The 17,921-nt window shown below is 34.5% G+C and overlaps 1 protein-coding gene across 1 annotated transcript; it reads left to right on the top strand.

Moving 5' to 3' along the window:
• The first annotated feature begins 1,302 nt into the window (after positions 1–1,302).
• Positions 1,303–13,521, top strand: LOC135695524 (leucine-rich repeat-containing protein 56). Its single transcript, XM_065214641.2, has 15 exons — positions 1,303–1,674; positions 3,138–3,309; positions 4,515–4,602; positions 5,015–5,075; positions 5,629–5,725; positions 6,224–6,306; positions 6,484–6,601; positions 7,402–7,630; positions 8,051–8,275; positions 8,589–8,654; positions 9,227–9,282; positions 9,857–10,023; positions 10,661–10,726; positions 11,174–11,425; positions 11,724–13,521. Exons 1-15 carry the CDS (start codon positions 1,637–1,639, stop codon positions 11,878–11,880), a joined length of 1,875 nt encoding a protein of 624 aa, XP_065070713.2. The 5' UTR covers positions 1,303–1,636; the 3' UTR covers positions 11,881–13,521.
• Positions 13,522–17,921: the final 4,400 nt, after the last annotated feature.

The raw sequence follows: 17,921 nt of genomic DNA on the forward strand, positions 1-17,921 counted from the left end.
TCCTGCTTTAAGTGATGGTTTAAAGGAAAATTATGAAGAAATCGTTCAAAGAGCAATCGTAGTACCTCAATATGGAAAGGAAAGCTCTGGGGTATTTGCGCGTTATCCAAGAAATTTTCATCATAAGTCCTAATGAAGCTCAAGTAAAAGTTTCCATTGAAAAATTTCGTTTTTTGCTGAATTTTTCTGTTTGCAGTTTCGTCGAATGGGTCAGGAAAGGATCAGTGTTTAGACACCAGTGCTCGGGAGGGGGGTGTAAGCCTTATTTTGGATAGGGGCGTGCAATTTTGGCTAAAAAATTTGGACCCATAATTCCGCATATGTTGGACGAAACGTGTCCCATAATTCTGCAAACATTATGAAAGTATACCCAAAATTCCACAAATTAGATAACATTTTTAGAGCACAAGAGAATTATCAAACACATTTTGCATGTCCTTTGCCAAAATTCTTAATGTTACACATATTCCATAGTTTCATTTCTAACTGTTCATTCATTTTGCTAATGCTAAATGTCCCTGCAAATAATTTTGCAACATTTTCCCAAAATGATACCCATAATGCTGCATGTTTCGCCCATTTTTCCGCACATATTTCAAAAACTGATACCGATAATTCCACACTTTTTAGAAAAAGGCACCCCTAAACGATGGCATGTTCCCGTACCTTCAAACATGTCAAAGTAACCATCCCCCACCGAGCATCAGTGCAATGCAAAATGTTTGGGATTCAATTGCTTCGAAGGCAACAAAAAATTGTTGTTTTAAAATTTCTGTTTCTTAAAGAATGCATGACAGTACGGTTCCTGGTATCCCTTTTATTGTAGTTTTAGTCTTTTAGAATACTGTTCTTGAATTGTACCAAGCTCTCTGGTGTCTTCTTCTGGCTCTTCGATGACTTGTTACCCAATTCTTAGCAAATAGAGGAATCCTGTACAAAATATCTTGCATTCAGTTTTTACTTTGCCATTGATCCCGTTTCCAAACTTGCACCAGGTGCTTTATAAATGTAGAGCATTCAAGTGATTACGGAAAGAGATATTGCTTAAACCATTTTAGCAATAAGCACAACTTTGTTAACAAACATTTTGCTGTACTTTGGTAAAACATACAGGTAACTGCATCAACTAATTAATCTTGTCAAGAATTGCCCTCGCCTAAAAATTGTCATTTTTAGATCGAATGGTCACTATGAAATGAATTGAAGTCTCAAAAAATAATCTAAGACAATAACATTAAGTTGTTTCCATTCAGCCACTTTCCAATGCACGCCATACACCACACACACAGACCCGCGACGCCATTTTGCCAAAATTTCGCATCTTGGCAACAGTAGCAAACGGACTTAACATGAAGTACCTGTTTCACTTTAAGATGGCGTCAGTTGCTGTGGGTCATTGACTTATGTGTGAAGTTTGTTTACAGGGTAAAGTTTGTTGGAAAATAGGAAAAACACAATTCTGATACTGACATTTTGCACAGGACCTGAGTACATACTTGGCAGCAATGGTTTAAGATGATTTGCAGCTTCATGATCTTTTGGTGTGTATTGACTTTTTACAATAGGCAACTGCACCACAAAAGAGTTATGGAGTTGGCTCATCCCATCAAATTTTAGCTTCAAACTTTCAAATTTAATGGCTGCTGTTAAAAGACACATGAAAGTATCAAATGAGTAAGTATATGAATTACTTCGAGTAATTATTTTATAGACTTTTTCGTGATCTGGGCGTTACTTTCGCTCCTAACAAATCAATAGATTGTTCGTATTTTTAGGCCGTTGCATCTTGGTCGTATTTCTTACACGAAAAAGCCCGGGTTAGTTTATGAAAGAAAGTGCAATATAAATTTGGCTTTCAAATTTAGAACAACTCATTTACATCTGTTATTTAATTACTACCTTCTACAAATATAATTCTGTCAGGGAGACAAAACCAGTGGATAGGCAGCTAGTGCTTTTAAAAATTTGGTACCTTGTGATTTTAAGTTGGGCTATACACTACTAGCTTAAATGTGCGCTCTCATTATCTTAATTTAGATCTTATAATTCACTTTTCTTTTTTTGATAAATAAACATAGTGAAAAAAGTAGAAGGAAGCTGAAACTTAAATTGAAAACTAACCCCAATTAGCTATTTATCTTTACTTGGGGTCCCTGTCAACATTTGAAACTGGTTTTAGCATACTTTTGTCAGGCTTGGACTCTTCAACTAGGTGAAAGATAAGAGGTTGAGATTGGTCAAAAACATAGAATCAATCATTCACGCTTCCCAATCACTCGCATTAATTTCGACCCACTTGAATATTTCTGCTTACTTTTTGAAATTATCTGACGTTTTTACTTTGAGGGGTGATGGAGTAAAAAGAGCTTCAGTATGATATGTTTCCACTCTTCTGTGCTATTTTCAGATTAAGAAAAACTTTAAAAAGAATTGCTAAACAATCTTTTGGTGGTACAAAACTTAAAAATGGCTTGAAAAAAGCAAACATTTGAGTAAACCAAAGCTTTAGTTTCCTCAAGTGTTTGTTTTTTTCATAGCCATTTTGAAGAATTGGTCTTGGATTTTCCTGTACTATTAAGAAACTGGTGTACTCAACATCAACCTTCATTTCTTATAGGAAAGAAGTGTATTTAAACTTTATCTCACCCTTTAAATAATATTTTATTGCTCTTTATTTTTTATTGTTCTTTATTTTGGGAGTTTTGTTGGATACTACTCAATAAATCTGTTTTCCTACACACAACTTTGCCATTTTGCAAAGAAACCGATATCCTTTTTTTCATTGTAAGGAGCAGTTGGCACACAAAACTGTCTTCTAAGGATATAGAATGTTTACAAGTAGACAAGGTAATATATTGTTTGCCTTGTTTGTACCCAAATGGAAGTAGATAAACAACAATTTCTGCAAGGGCTAAATAGCCCACACAGCCAAGCCATCAGGGGCTTTCTTAAGGCTGTGTGCTTTTTTCCCCGGAGAGGCCTCCTGCGTTTCAGTTTCAGGAATTCATCATAAAGAAATATACGTCTGTCTCCATCCCATATTTGGAAAGAGTAGCTTAAGGGAATTGAAGATAATGTTGAATTGAATTAAACTTTTGGATAAAGTCTTCACATTAATTGTTTTTTCTCTTATTTAGCATGGAAAATGGCAGTAAGTTATTTTTTGAAAACTCCCTTGCTGGGATGGATAAGTCAGTACTCTCAACAGTAAAGATAACAGATTATCCTGACAGTGGCCATGCAAATCCAGAACCCGTTTCTGATTACAGTGATGAAGGCCTTGAAGATTTTTTGTCACCCCAGTCACTCGTAAGTTTTTATGCCTCATATATTGATAGCTTTTATATTAAAACATTTTTTATATATGTATTGTGAGAAGTGCACAAGTTTGTAAGAAGTTGGATGGGATACTGGATTTGGTTTTGTGTAACTGAATCTTCATAAGACATTTTACCTTCAATTAGCATAAAGACCTCAATATTTTCATTTCTGACATGTTGACTTAACAGCTTTTTGGAAATGTTCAGGCCTGTTCATTTAACATGTGAGCGATTACTCACTATCACATCAGCACTCACAAAAATCCAACCACGCAAATGTTTGTAAACTGTGAGGAGTAAATATCTCATCAATTAACACTTTTTTAGTCATCTTTTGTGACCCAAACAAGTGACAATACAAAGCCGGTATATCAATATAAGTAAATATAAGTAAGCTAAATTAAACACAGGAAATATAAGTAAGCTAAATTAACCACACCTTAACAAGAAAATGCATTGAAAATCAATTTTACTGCCAATGCTATAGGTACTTAGTATTCAAACTACAAAGCTCCAAGAACATTGTCTGGGCAGTTAAATTATTTTGAAACATTTTGCGACCAGCTGGCAATAATTTTTATATGATCTTTTTGGTATACATAAAACTTATAAACAAAGCACATTAATATTGAATCTTTCTTGGAGTTCATTAAAGATAATGGTAATCATACTGTTTTTATAAACATTACAGATGCTTTTAGCATTGTTGATTATTATGTTATTGAGAGCGATTAGTTGGGCATGAGAAATCAGGCAAGTGTGGACCACTCACATGTGCTATTTCTTACAAAAAGGCTTTGGAAACCCTGTCTGTGTAGAAGTGACTTATTTTAGACAGCTCTTTTAAAGAGGTAACATTTATAAGAGAGTATACAATATACATTATTAACAATAGCACATTCAAAGTTTTTTCAAGTTTTTGATTCCTTAACCAGCTCTTTAATTACACTGGATGCCTCATATGTATGCAAAATTCTAAATTCTATAAGCCAGTAGTTGATCTAAGATGGGATTTTTGGCTTGAACAAGCAAGTTTGCTATCTCATATAATGATCCTGCTTAGTACTCGTTATGCATGACAGAAATTTCCAGCACTTCAAAACAACAGCAAGCAGCAGTTTGGTATATGGGTAAAAAGTCTTTACCCCTTTGTGATCTGTTTGATAATTGGTATTCCTCTTTTTCTTATTTTAGAAAATGATCACTGGTAAAAGCAATCTTGCAGAAGTCTCATCATTAGAGATGGAGGTTGATACATCTGAAACTAGCATTGGAAATCTAGGTTCTTTTTATTTTCTTTTTCTTTTTTAGGAAATCTTTCAGGAGTAGCCAGGAGTAATATTTGGATAGGTTTTCCTATAAAAATTATTATGTTAAACTGCTTAAAACATCCAAATGCACTAGCACAGCTTACCATAAAACTAGTGGTATGTTTTTGATAAAATTGCAGGACTACTGAGATTTAAGAATTCAGGTCAGTTCAGAATACCTGGCTAAATTCAGTTCGAATCCTTTATAAAACTTATCAAGAAGAGCTGTAAAAGGTGCTCTGAAAGGGCATTTTCTATATGTTTATGGTGATAATTTGCATATAGTTTGCATTTTCCACCAAAAGCTTAAGTTTGATTCTTTGTCTGTTTGGTCAGAATTAATGCCTGATTCTTTTATTGAAATATATTTATTTTCAATTAAAGGGCAATTGTTACCAAATCTTAAGCAGCTCAAATTATCAAACAGTGTTATAACATCAATCAGGTAAATATGTAAAAACGTTTTAGTTTAGAATCTTGAGTTAATCATTTCTTATCAGTTGTCTGATATACTTTTGTCTGATATATCATACTTTTATTAATAACTTGCACTCCATTAGTTATAACTGCTTGGCACAAATATCAGAGAAATGTGTTTTTCATTGTTTACTATTTAGTAGGTGTACCTTAGAGCATTCACTTTGTCAAACTCAGTGTTTTTGTAAGGGTATCTACCTTGAAGTCATCTTCAAATCATAGTCAGGTTATGTAGACACATTGCCATTTGCTTTTTTCATATAGGGCAAAACTCATTTCGAATTTATCTGTATGCAGACATAATTATTTGATTCTTGCTCTAGATAATTTGATCTTGCCTTTTTAGCAAAAACAATAAAATTGGTATTAATATAACTAAATAAAATATTTATTTGAATGTGCAATTTTATAGCTTATGGCAGTTCAATTTGGCTAGTTTGTATGTATCAGTAGTCATCCTTTTCCCAGCAGAGTATTCCATATTTGCAGCATTTATTTCTCGTTTTCTGTCTTAATTTCAGAGATCTTGGAACATGTTTGAATGATCTAACAATGCTTTGGCTTCCAAGATGCAGCCTCATTGATTTAGACGGAATCAGCTGTTTCAATTCCCTCAAAGTATGTTCTGATTTCCATAGTTAACAGACCTAAGAGTTTTCCTTACACGCTCTGGTTAAAAGCTTTTAGCCAATATGCTAAAACATGTTTGCTTTTTTTAAAGCCATTTTCAAGTTCTGCTCTTGTCAAAAAACTGTTCTTCCACATTCCTTTGATAAACTTTGAAAATCCCAAAGTTGGTTGTGCTCTTCATCTATATCAGAGAGAGGGGCACAGTTGGAGGCGAATTTTGTTTTTTAGGGGGATGCTTTCCATTTGCAGGGTAATATTTTCTCAAAAATTCCTAAAAAGTAGCGAAATTTTTGCAAATTTTCTGACAAATTTGGTTCTCTGGCATTAGCACCCTCTGGGGAGGCATTTTGAATAGCACCCTGCCCCTGCCATCTCCTTTGCGTTGATGTCTTTTAATCAGTTTTTGTTTCGCAGTTGTAGGACTGTGTTACAGGTTTTGTCAAGAATTCAGTTTTAGTTGGTTAGCCCTATCTCCCTCTTTTGAAGGAATTATATTTAGCCTACAACGAAATAGAGGACCTCAGCTCACTTAGTATGCTTGACAACCTTGGATGTCTTGATCTGGAAGGGTAAGTATTGGCGAAAATTTGTGCATTTTCAGTTAAAACGTCACAGAATGGTTTTTCTGATCTTGAATAACAGTCTTTCTTTGACTTCTTGATTTATAAACGCATTATTCATTTTCAGAATCAATTTATTTAGAAAATTTTTATGTTCGTCATTCATTTAAGCACTTACTATTTCAGGAACAACGTCAGTGATATTGCTCAAGTTGAGTTCCTTGCCTTCTGCTCAAGATTAGCAAGTCTAACGCTGATGGGAAATCCTGTGGAACAAGCTCCCCACCCTGGTGCAAACCCTCAGGTTGATCTTTTCAATCATTTCTTTCCTGTGTTTAAGTTTATGTTCACTTCTGAGCAGAGCTGCATTTTTGCCGTTTTACTTTTCTGCGAGCAGTTTATGTCATCTGCTGTAGAATCATGATTAAGTCAGAAGTGTTTTAATTCGATTTCAGAGTAATTCGGTTTTCATTTATTCGTGTAGAAATTTCTCTACTCCATGATTATATCTTACTTCCGTAAAACGCCAAAATGTTTTGTTTCCTTGATGTTAAATTTCAAGTGCACTGTAAGTATGTAAAAATTTGATACTTATATTTTGAGATTGACTTCATTTAGTCAATAAAAGGTGTTACCAAATGTTTCTTAAGAAGAATTCCATGTACAGAAAAGCTTTTTGAATGTTTTTTCTTGTTTGCCACTATTTCAAGCAGCTGGATTCCACCGCGAAGTCAGAAAAAGCCCCACTCAACAACACCCGGCCCCCCACCCTTCTCAGTAAAAGAGAACACCCCATTGAAAAAGGTCACGCTACTTTACTCATTTGCGACTTTTCTTAAGCAGCTATGTCTTTTAGTTTGCCTTTCACGGAGAGATCTAGGCAGGAGCTGGCTGTATTCTATTTAAAAAACAGAACACGCCTTTATATTTTTCATTGTTGACTTGGCTTTTCCTTGAAAATAGCCAATAACTTATATGTTGAGCTCTGTGCCTTTCCAAAGATACTATCTCTACATTCTCTCTCTGCTCTGCGAAAGGTGATCTCTACAGATTTATTTAACTTCTTAGGTAATAATTATCAGAGCTTCATTTCTTATTTACCAGGATTTGAAGTTCTACGATTACAGAGCGGCAGTCTCGCGGGCAGTCCCGCAACTTCGCATTTTAGACGACGAGCCGTTTCTCTTCGATGTTATCAATGGCAAGCAAGTCATTCGATCGACAAATACAAATAGGCCAAAGAACGATGACAACATGAGGGAAGACCTTCTTCTGATTCAAGACTGTTTGAAATCTCTTCCTGTAATTGAGGAGGATGATGTCGATGACACAGGTATAAAATGAAGTAAAGTGCTGATTTGTATTCTGCCGTTTGCCAAATGTTACCCTACCGACTTTAAACAATACCCCCTGGCCGCTATGCTAAAGATCAGATAGCAGAAGTATAGAAGTATAAGGGTAGTAGGTTGTACTAAGCTGCATTTAGAGGCGTTAAGGGGAAGCATGGAAGGGGGATATGCTTAGATACTTTTTTCTACCTTTCGCGTTCACCTTCATGTGTATTTTCTGAACCATAGTTAGTCTACCCTTAGTAAGTCGATATCATCTATATTTTGTTCTGTTCAGCTGCATGATAATGACTTATAAACCTTTACTTGAGCAGGGCCTCAGACGCAAGTTTTAACTTATTGCTATTTTGTTTCTATTTAATCGAAATTTTGTATAAAAAAATTATTGTTTTTGCTGTTATAAGGGAATCCGCGACCTGGAAGTGCTAGTGGAAGACGACCCGGCTCAGGAATTGATCGGGACAGAGTCAGACCAATGTCCGGTCGAAGTCGGCCTCAGTCGTCACGAAATCGGCCGGCTTCATCAAGGAATAGGCCTGCAAGCTCTCTCCAGAGATTTATTCAACAAAAGCCAGAAGCAGTGGATTGTCCTGAAACTGCATCGAAGCGGCCTGAAAGCGTAAGATCCGGTGCGTGTGCTGGGCTTCTCATTCAATTTCTGAAGGCTATTTATTGTTGAACAACAGATGCAGATAACCCAATCAATGGCTATAATAGACTAGAGTCCTTTCTGCGTACACCTGTCTTCTTCTGGCACCTTGAAATGGTATTTTTTGACATAAAAATGCCGAGTTTTCTTTTTTAAGAAAGGCAGGCACGTTGCTCCACGCTTTTTCTCATGAGTCAAAGCGTTTTTGCCCCCTATTTCGCCAGCATTAACAAAGCCAGCTTACTTTTTAGTTTCAGACGATTATTTCTCAAATAATGAGCACTTTTTTACAGCTCGCATAAGTGGCACTGAAAACCAAAGCAGTTTAGACGAAGATGACAGCAGCGATCTTACACACGGTGGGTTGTGTGACCGATCCTTTATTAACCTTTTCTTCGCAAAGCGTTTAGCTGATTTCATTGTGTTATAATTGTAATTGGATATCTAGACAATGAGGAGAAAGTGATGCGAAGGATGTGAATGTGAATTTTCGGCAAGGAGTGTTACATTGATAAGATTTCGTCTCTTTACATCGCATTTTCATAGGTCTTTTATTGATCGATGCATTTGGATGTAACCTAGATAAAAATCATCTGTTAGTAGCAAAATATGTTTATGCTTTTGAAAATATTTTTCAACGAAGAGTTTAAATTTTAAAAAACTGATTTAAAAGGGTCTTTGATCGAGATGTTGTTGTTACGTGCCAATCTACGGTGTCTTTCCTACGAATATATTTGAAATCTGTTTTGATAATTTATTCTTTCTGTGATAGACTATACACGGAAAATGTTTGACAAAGTTGTTACATTGTTTCTGAGATAATTTATGCAGGAATAATGTCTGCATTATTTTTAACGCTGTGCGTATGATGATTTATGCAGGAATGGTGTTTGAATATTACTCTTCTAAATATTACTGAATATTGTTCTAGGCTCCAAGCAAGTAATTTGTGGCAATCCCGTTCGAGCTTTATTGGCAAGGAGAAAGGTATTTATTCATTAATATTTATTTATTCGTTTATTTATTTATTATGCACATCAGAATAATTGAAAGTAATGTCGAAAAGTGTAGGTGATGTACAAGCTGTCAGTCGTCCTAAATCTATATTTAATAACAAACATAGCATTAGGATGCATTAGAAACAAACACAATGATAATAATTATTTATTTGAAGTCATTATTTACTTTAGAGTTCCTGGTTGACAACCAGTCTTTGCGAATTAGCAATACAAATTGGGTTTAGAGAGGGGTGGGAAGGGTTGCAGAACCAGTGGGGTTGAGAAAGAAAATTTCATCAAATTCGATTCAAAAGCCTTAATATTCATCCGAGTATCAAAAATTATTAATAACGAATTACTATGTACATAATGATCTGTATGTTGTTAGTTTTATCGTACCTTGAATTTATCTAGTGCTTAGGCACTTTCAAAGAGGGTACTGTCTAGTGCATTTTAAGTTTTATTTTATCTGATCATTTTACAGCTTTAAAAAGTCTTCATATAAGCTGAAAACCGCAGTGTTGTTAGCACGATGAATTTAAAAAAGTGTAAATCGTTTTCAGGAGCTGAAAGGAAATATTAGGCTTCGATTTGAGGGGTATTCAGGAGAAATGTCGAAAGCCGATCGTTTTATACCGGAGCATTCATACACTGTTGATGAAAGTGACGAAGAAATTGACAAGAATGAGGTTTTCAAGGAACTGCGAGAATGGAGGAGAAATTTTGAAAAGTAGGCACTATTGCGATATGCTTAACCAATCCCCCCCCCCTCCCCCCCACCATTGAGCAGTGCACGGCTGTTTTCAGACTAGTGGCTCGGTATTCCGTTAAGGGGAGGGCGTTACATCTTTTCAAAAAAAGGCTAGCTGTTTATGCAGTTAAGGTAAACAGTACCGCTGCTGTTTAAAGCATAAGGTGTTGAAGCATTTCGCTGGTCATTTAAATTTCTCAATGGTTTAAATACACAATAGCTTATTGTTAGACATCCAATAAGAAACGTTAGACTAATTCTCAATGTTTTCTTGATTATAAACACGCTCTGAGGCCTATTGTTAACTCTGGAAAGTTGACTGACGGGACATAGTGTCTTGAATTTTAATATTGCTCAAGAGGATGATTGCACACAATGCTTCTCTATGGCCCCCCTCAGACAATGGCATGACTTTCGTCCCATATTCAACTTGACATCCGTGCATACACCCTGTGCATACGAGCAATCAAATCTAGTCGGTTCAAATCTTTTTTTGTGAATTCCGGCTACTCGTTACGTTCCTGTATGCTACAGGCCTTTTTATTAATTTCCCTCAGTTTTCTGCAGAGCTATATTGTTGATATAAATTTAAGGTAATTATGTGCATCATTTTAAGGACATCGGTAGACCTTGTGAAGTCGAAATCGTATCCTGATAGAACGCAACATGATGAAAGCGACAGGTAAGTGTCCTTTGAAATTATCTCGTTTGGGTTACCAGTTGATTTCCTTCTTTCTAATGTTCAAAGTTGGGATATATATTGTCATTTTAAGAACTCTTATATGATATATGAAATGCAAGGTTTGGCATTCACCCCTTATCATGCCCTGCAGCATTTCTTAACCCCCCCCCCCCCCCCTCCCACTCATTCCAGCCCAATCCTCTTCACTAAAGAGGCTTACATCTGATTTCCTTATTGCTTCAATCCCAGCCAGACATTGTAGGAAATTGGCGACCCCCGTCTCTTGATTCAATGCTAATATCTCTGCTATTAAAGTACTTGCTTGTGAGTTTTGCTTGTTCTGATAAAAACCGATCATTCTTATTCAAAGGCCTCTGCGGTTGAAATAATTAATAGCAGTGTTTCTTGCTGCAACAAATCTAGAAGGTTAATTCTACTTTTCAACAGGCTTGCGATTTCGCCAACTCCACCTTCAGGCAACCCCAGTCGAGCACGGCCAAGCAGGAGAAAGCAAGCAAGCAAAGAAAGCACTGAGCCACCCCGTCCTCAAACTGCTTTTGACTTCAGGCCCGAATTTTCGCCGACAAGGCTTCCTTTACACAACAGAAACCAAAGAGCACAAGTCTTAAGTCGCAGTCTTGATGTTGATGACGTAAAGAATGACACAGCGCTTTCTCAACCAGTATATCATCACCAGACGTAAGCTCTTTTTAATCCTTTTTTTTTTGTTTTTTTACAGAAACGATATTGCTTTTTAGTTTCTCAATTCATAACTTTGGAAATGTAATCAGTGGAGGTTTTAAGTGGTTATTTTCTAAGAAGGATTTTTCCCGGCGTTATCCAATAAAGTATTGTCAACCAAGAGGTGAGGTGGTCTCTACCCTGCAATAAATGGGGTGGGAGAGTGTTTATTATCGACCCCAGAGTATGAACACAGATCTCTGGAATGTGATTCGCTGGTCGGATCTTGAACCCATTTTGAAATTCCGTTTTACAGTTATGATGCTATGGGTACTGAGAGTCAAACCCGTGATGATCATTTGCTTGGTGACAATGAGATGCTTCGTGAAAGAGGATCACAAAGACTAACGAAGCAGAGACCTGGCACGGCCGCTGCAGCATCAAAACGGAAATCACAAAAACACTTCACGTAGCAAAAATTGTGTTCTGGCGATTTTCTACATTTGTGGCACAATGCGTTTCGAAGAGGTAGCACCTGAGTAGCTAAAAAGGACTTTTAGGATGTCTTTTTTAATATGGAAGGTCATTCAAGTTGTTCAAATATTAATTTAAGGCAAAGAACCAAGTTAGCATTGCTCTTCAAATCAACAATCGCCAGCTTGGTCTATTTATATTGTTATGTTAGGCTATCATCAAAACTACCAAACATTTAAAACATTTAATATACTACTGTGCCTGACTGCAGAAATCTTTTTTAAGGCAACTTCAAGCTGTTGTAAGGGGTTTGATGATAAAAATTTCCAAATAAGCTTTCGATACCGCAAAGTATGCAGGTAGTAATTAAAAGCGGAACAATAGCATTCTAAAGTCCTTTTCGTCTGACACTCCTCGGAGTGTAAATGTTGGCATTCAGTTTGCTTACCTTTGGCCATTGTTCGACGTTTATACTCTGAGGAGTATCGGACATAAAGCACTTCAGTATGCTATAATCCCCATTTTTCGTGCTATGTCCAGGTAAAAATTTTGTGGATAGCTTTAAATTTGACAATGGACAGGTTTGGGAGTTACGAATGAAAGTTAATTTGAGACTTGCCATGTTGATGGCCCTTTTTGTCACTTTGATATAATATGTCCCAAAGCTGTTATCTTCCTGATTGACAAAAGTTGATTTTTAATTCTAATTCCTCTTTGATATAAGAACGAACTTAACATGTCATTGCTATCTGTAATTTTGACATAAGTTTCAATAGTCTTAGTCTTAGAACCATTTCGATAAAACTTTAGCATTGTTTTTTGAGGGAAATGTTCTGCTCATATCTCGAAAATTTCAGTACCCTAAATCCTTTAAGAAAAATAAAATAGAAAAATAAAACGTTTATATGAAGTTTGATTCAATTTCCTATCAAAAAAATCACACTCGACTAAGTCGAAAAGCTTATTGCTACAGTTTTTCTTTTTGCACAAAAGTTGCATTCTACGTCAAACAAAATTGCAAAATACTAAAGAATTTCAAAACATGAAGTCATTTCTAAAAAGTATTTGCTCGCTCCCCTGCAATTTCAAAAGTTAACATTTCATTCAAAAACATAAAATTCTCGTAAGACCTAAAACTTCCTTCTTTCTCTATTTTTGACAATCTCTAAACAACACTCGAACCAATTTTGCATATTTTCGCAGTTTTTTCACTTTATTTTCTACCAATGAAATTAAGATGAAAATCGGCGAATTTTTGTAAGCCAACATGCTTGGATTATTAAGGAACTTGGCTGATTTTTTGACATTCAATTTTAAAGAATTAATGGACTTACACCGCCTTAAACTGAATTCAATAAATTTATCCTCATATCTAGAGTCTTCTGCACCAAAATAAAGAAAACAAAATTTTCGATCAATTTACGCATTTGTAAGCAGAATTGCGCGTGCGAGGTCAGAGAAATGTGTTTATAACGACTTTATATTAGTTCAACGACATTGTCCAATAATCGCTAAAAGTTATAAAAACGTCAGTAAACAGTTTCAATCAACTCTTGACACTATTTCAAGTAGTATTTTCCCTCCAGAAAGTTTTTCATCCAAAACCTGGCTAAAAATACTCTAAATAAGCAATAAAATCGTTTAAATCAGTTCTCGACTCTATTATTGTTGTTTTTGGTTCTAAAAAAACATCTTTTTTTAATAAGCATTTTTGTAAAAAAGGCAAGGCTATAGGCTTACCAAAATGTCTGGTTTTTGGCCAAGAATTTTTTCAACCAAAACTTGACTAAATATACTCTAAATAGGCAATAAAGTCGTTTAAATCAATTCACGACTCTTTTTCAGGTTGTTTTTGGTTCCAAAAAAGCACCTTTCTTTAATAAGGATTTTCGTAAAAAAGGCAAGGCTATAGGCTTACCAAAATGTCCAGTTTTTGGCCAAGAAGTTTTTTATCCAAAATTTGGCTAAATATACTCTAAATAAGCATTAAAATCGTTTCAATCAGTTGTCGACTCTTTTTAAGGTTGTTTTTGGTTCTAAAAAAGCACCTTTCTTTAATAAGGGATTTTGTAAAAAAGGCAAGGCTATAGGCTTACCAAAATGTCCAGTTTTTGGCCAAGAATGTTATTATCCAAAACTTGGCTAAATATACTCTAAATAAGCATTAAAATCGTTTCAATCAGTTGTCGACTCTTTTAAAGGTTGTTTTTGGTTCTAAAAAAGCACCTTTCTTTAATAAGGGTTTTTGTAAAAAAGGCAAGGCTATAGGCTTACCAAAATGTCTGGTTTTTGACCAAGAATTTTTTTATCCAAAACCTGGCTAAATATACTCTAAATAAGCGATAAAGTCGTTTAAATCAGTTCTCAACTCTTTTTTAGGTTGTTTTTGGTTCTAAAAAAGCATCTTTCTTTAATAAGCATTTTTGTAAAAAAGGCAAGGCTATAGGCTTACCAAAATGTCTGGTTTTTGACCAAGAATTTTTTTAACCAAAACCTGGCTAAATATACTCTAAATAAGCGATAAAGTCGTTTAAATCAGTTCTCAACTCTTTTTTAGGTTGTTTTTGGTTTTAAAAAAGCACCTTTCTTTAATAAGGGTTTTTGTAAAAAAGGCAAGGCTATAGGCTTACCAAAATGTCTGGTTTTTGGCCAAGAATTTTTTTATCCAAAACCTGGCTAAATATACTCTAAATAAGCGATAAAGTCGTTTAAATCAGTTCTCAACTCTTTTTTAGGTTGTTTTTGGTTCTAAAAAAGCATCTTTCTTTAATAAGCATTTTTGTAAAAAAGGCAAGGCTATAGGCTTACCAAAATGTCTGGTTTTTGACCAAGAATTTTTTTAACCAAAACCTGGCTAAATATACTCTAAATAAGCGATAAAGTCGTTTAAATCAGTTCTCAACTCTTTTTTAGGTTGTTTTTGGTTTTAAAAAAGCACCTTTCTTTAATAAGGGTTTTTGTAAAAAAGGCAAGGCTATAGGCTTACCAAAATGTCTGGTTTTTGACCAAGAATTTTTTTATCCACAACCTGGCTAAATATACTCTAAATAAGCATTAAAATCGTTTGAATCAGTTGTCGACTCTTTTTGAAGTTGTTTTTGGTTCTAAAAAAGCACCTTTCTTTAATAAGGATTTTCGTAAAAAAGGCAAGGCTATATATAGACTTACCAAAATGTCCAGTTTTTGACCAAGAATTTTTTTATCCAAAACCTGGCTAAATATACTCTAAATAAGCATTAAAATCGTTTGAATCAGTTGTCGACTCTTTTTGAGGTTGTTTTGGTTCTAAAAAAGCACCTTTCTTTAATAAGGATTTTCGTAAAAAAGGCAAGGCTATAGACTTACCAAAATGTCCAGTTTTTGACCAAGAATTTTTTCATCCAAAACCTGGCTAAATATACTCTAAATAAGCATTAAAATCGTTTGAATCAGTTGTCGACTCTTTTTCAGGTTTTTTTTGGTTCTAAAAAAACATCTTTTTTTAATAAGCATTTTTGTAAAAAAGGCAAGGCTATAGGCTTACCAAAATGTCCAGTTTTTGGCAAAGAATTTTTTTAACCAAAACTTGGCTAAATATACTCTAAATAAGCATTAAAATCGTTTGAATCAGTTGTCGACTCTTTTTGAGGTTTTTTTTGGTTCTAAAATAGCACCTTTCTTTAATAAGGATTTTCGTTAAAAAGGCAAGGCTATAGGGTTACCAAAATGTCTGGTTTTTGGCCAAGAATTTTTTCATCCAAAACCTGGCTAAATATACTCTAAATAAGCATTAAAATCGTTTGAATCAGTTGTCGACTCTTTTTGAGGTTTTTTTTGGTTCTAAAATAGCACCTTTCTTTAATAAGGATTTTCGTTAAAAAGGCAAGGCTATAGGGTTACCAAAATGTCTGGTTTTTGGCCAAGAATTTTTTCATCCAAAACCTGGCTAAATATACTCTAAATAAGCGATAAAGTCGTTTAAATCAGTTCTCAACTCTTTTTGAGGTTTTTTTTGGTTCTAAAATAGCACCTTTCTTTAATAAGGATTTTCGTTAAAAAGGCAAGGCTATAGGGTTACCAAAATGTCCAGTTTTTGACCAAGAATTTTTTCATCCAAAACCTGGCTAAATATACTCTAAATAAGCGATAAAGTCGTTTAAATCAGTTCTCAACTCTTTTTTAGGTTGTTTTTGGTTCTAAAAAAGCATCTTTCTTTAATAAGCATTTTTGTAAAAAAGGCAAGGCTATAGGCTTACCAAAATGTCTGGTTTTTGACCAAGAATTTTTTTATCCAAAACCTGGCTAAATATACTCTAAATAAGCATTAAAATCGTTTGAATCAGTTGTCGACTCTTTTTGAGGTTGTTTTTGGTTCTAAAAAAGCACCTTTCTTTAATAAGGATTTTTGTAAAAAAGGCAAGGCTATAGGCTTACCAAAATGTCTGGTTTTTGGCCAAGAATTTTTTCAACCAAAACTTGACTAAATATACTCTAAATGGGCATTAAAATCGTTTAAATCAATTCACGACTCTTTTTCAGGTTGTTTTTGGTTCCAAAAAAGCACCTTTCTTTAATAAGGATTTTCGTAAAAAAGGCAAGGCTATAGGCTTACCAAAATGTCCAGTTTTTGGCCAAGAATTTTTTTATCCAAAACTTGGCTAAATATACTCTAAATAAGCATTAAAATCGTTTCAATCAGTTGTCGACTCTTTTAAAGGTTGTTTTTGGCTCTAAAAAAGCACCTTTCTTTAATAAGAGTTTTTGTAAAAAAGGTAAGGCTATAGGCTTACCAAAATGTCTGGTTTTTGGCCAAGAATTTTTTCAACCAAAACTTGACTAAATATACTCTAAATAGGCATTAAAATCGTTTAAATCAATTCACGACTCTTTTTCAGGTTGTTTTTGGTTCCAAAAAAGCACCTTTCTTTAATAAGGATTTTCCTAAAAAAGGCAAGGCTATAGGCTTACCAAAATGTCCAGTTTTTGGCCAAGAATTTTTTTATCCAAAACTTGGCTAAGTATACTCTAAATAAGCATTAAAATCGTTTCAATCAGTTGTCGACTCTTTTAAAGGTTGTTTTTGGTTCTAAAAAAGCACCTTTCTTTAAAAAGGGTTTTTGTAAAAAAGGCAAGGCTATAGGCTTACCAAAATGTCTGGTTTTTGGCCAAGAATTTTTTCATCCAAAACCTGGCTAAATATACTCTAAATAAGCGATAAAGTCGTTTAAATCAGTTCTCAACTCTTTTTTAGGTTGTTTTTGGTTCTAAAAAAGCATCTTTCTTTAATAAGCATTTTTGTAAAAAAGGCAAGGCTATAGGCTTACCAAAATGTCTGGTTTTTGACCAAGAATTTTTTTATCCAAAACCTGGCTAAATATACTCTAAATAAGCGATAAAGTCGTTTAAATCAGTTCTCAACTCTTTTTTAGGTTGTTTTTGGTTCTAAAAAAGCACCTTTCTTTAATAAGGGTTTTTGTAAAAAAGGCAAGGCTATAGGCTTACCAAAATTGCTGGTTTTTGACCAAGAATTTTTTTATCCACAACCTGGCTAAATATACTCTAAATAAGCATTAAAATCGTTTGAATCAGTTGTCGACTCTTTTTGAAGTTGTTTTTGGTTCTAAAAAAGCACCTTTCTTTAATAAGGATTTTCGTAAAAAAGGCAAGGCTATAGACTTACCAAAATGTCCAGTTTTTGACCAAGAATTTTTTTATCCAAAACCTGGCTAAATATACTCTAAATAAGCATTAAAATCGTTTGAATCAGTTGTCGACTTTTTTTGAGGTTGTTTTTGGTTCTAAAAAAGCACCTTTCTTTAATAAGGATTTTCGTAAAAAAGGCAAGGCTATAGACTTACCAAAATGTCCAGTTTTTGACCAAGAATTTTTTCATCCAAAACCTGGCTAAATATACTCTAAATAAGCATTAAAATCGTTTGAATCAGTTGTCGACTCTTTTTCAGGTTGTTTTTGGTTCTAAAAAAACATCTTTTTTTAATAAGCATTTTTGTAAAAAAGGCAAGGCTATAGGCTTACCAAAATGTCCAGTTTTTGGCAAAGA

This window comes from Rhopilema esculentum, chromosome 2 (assembly GCF_057945365.1).
Source record: "Rhopilema esculentum isolate cy_ngs chromosome 2, ASM5794536v1, whole genome shotgun sequence".
NCBI lineage: Eukaryota > Metazoa > Cnidaria > Scyphozoa > Rhizostomeae > Rhizostomatidae > Rhopilema > Rhopilema esculentum.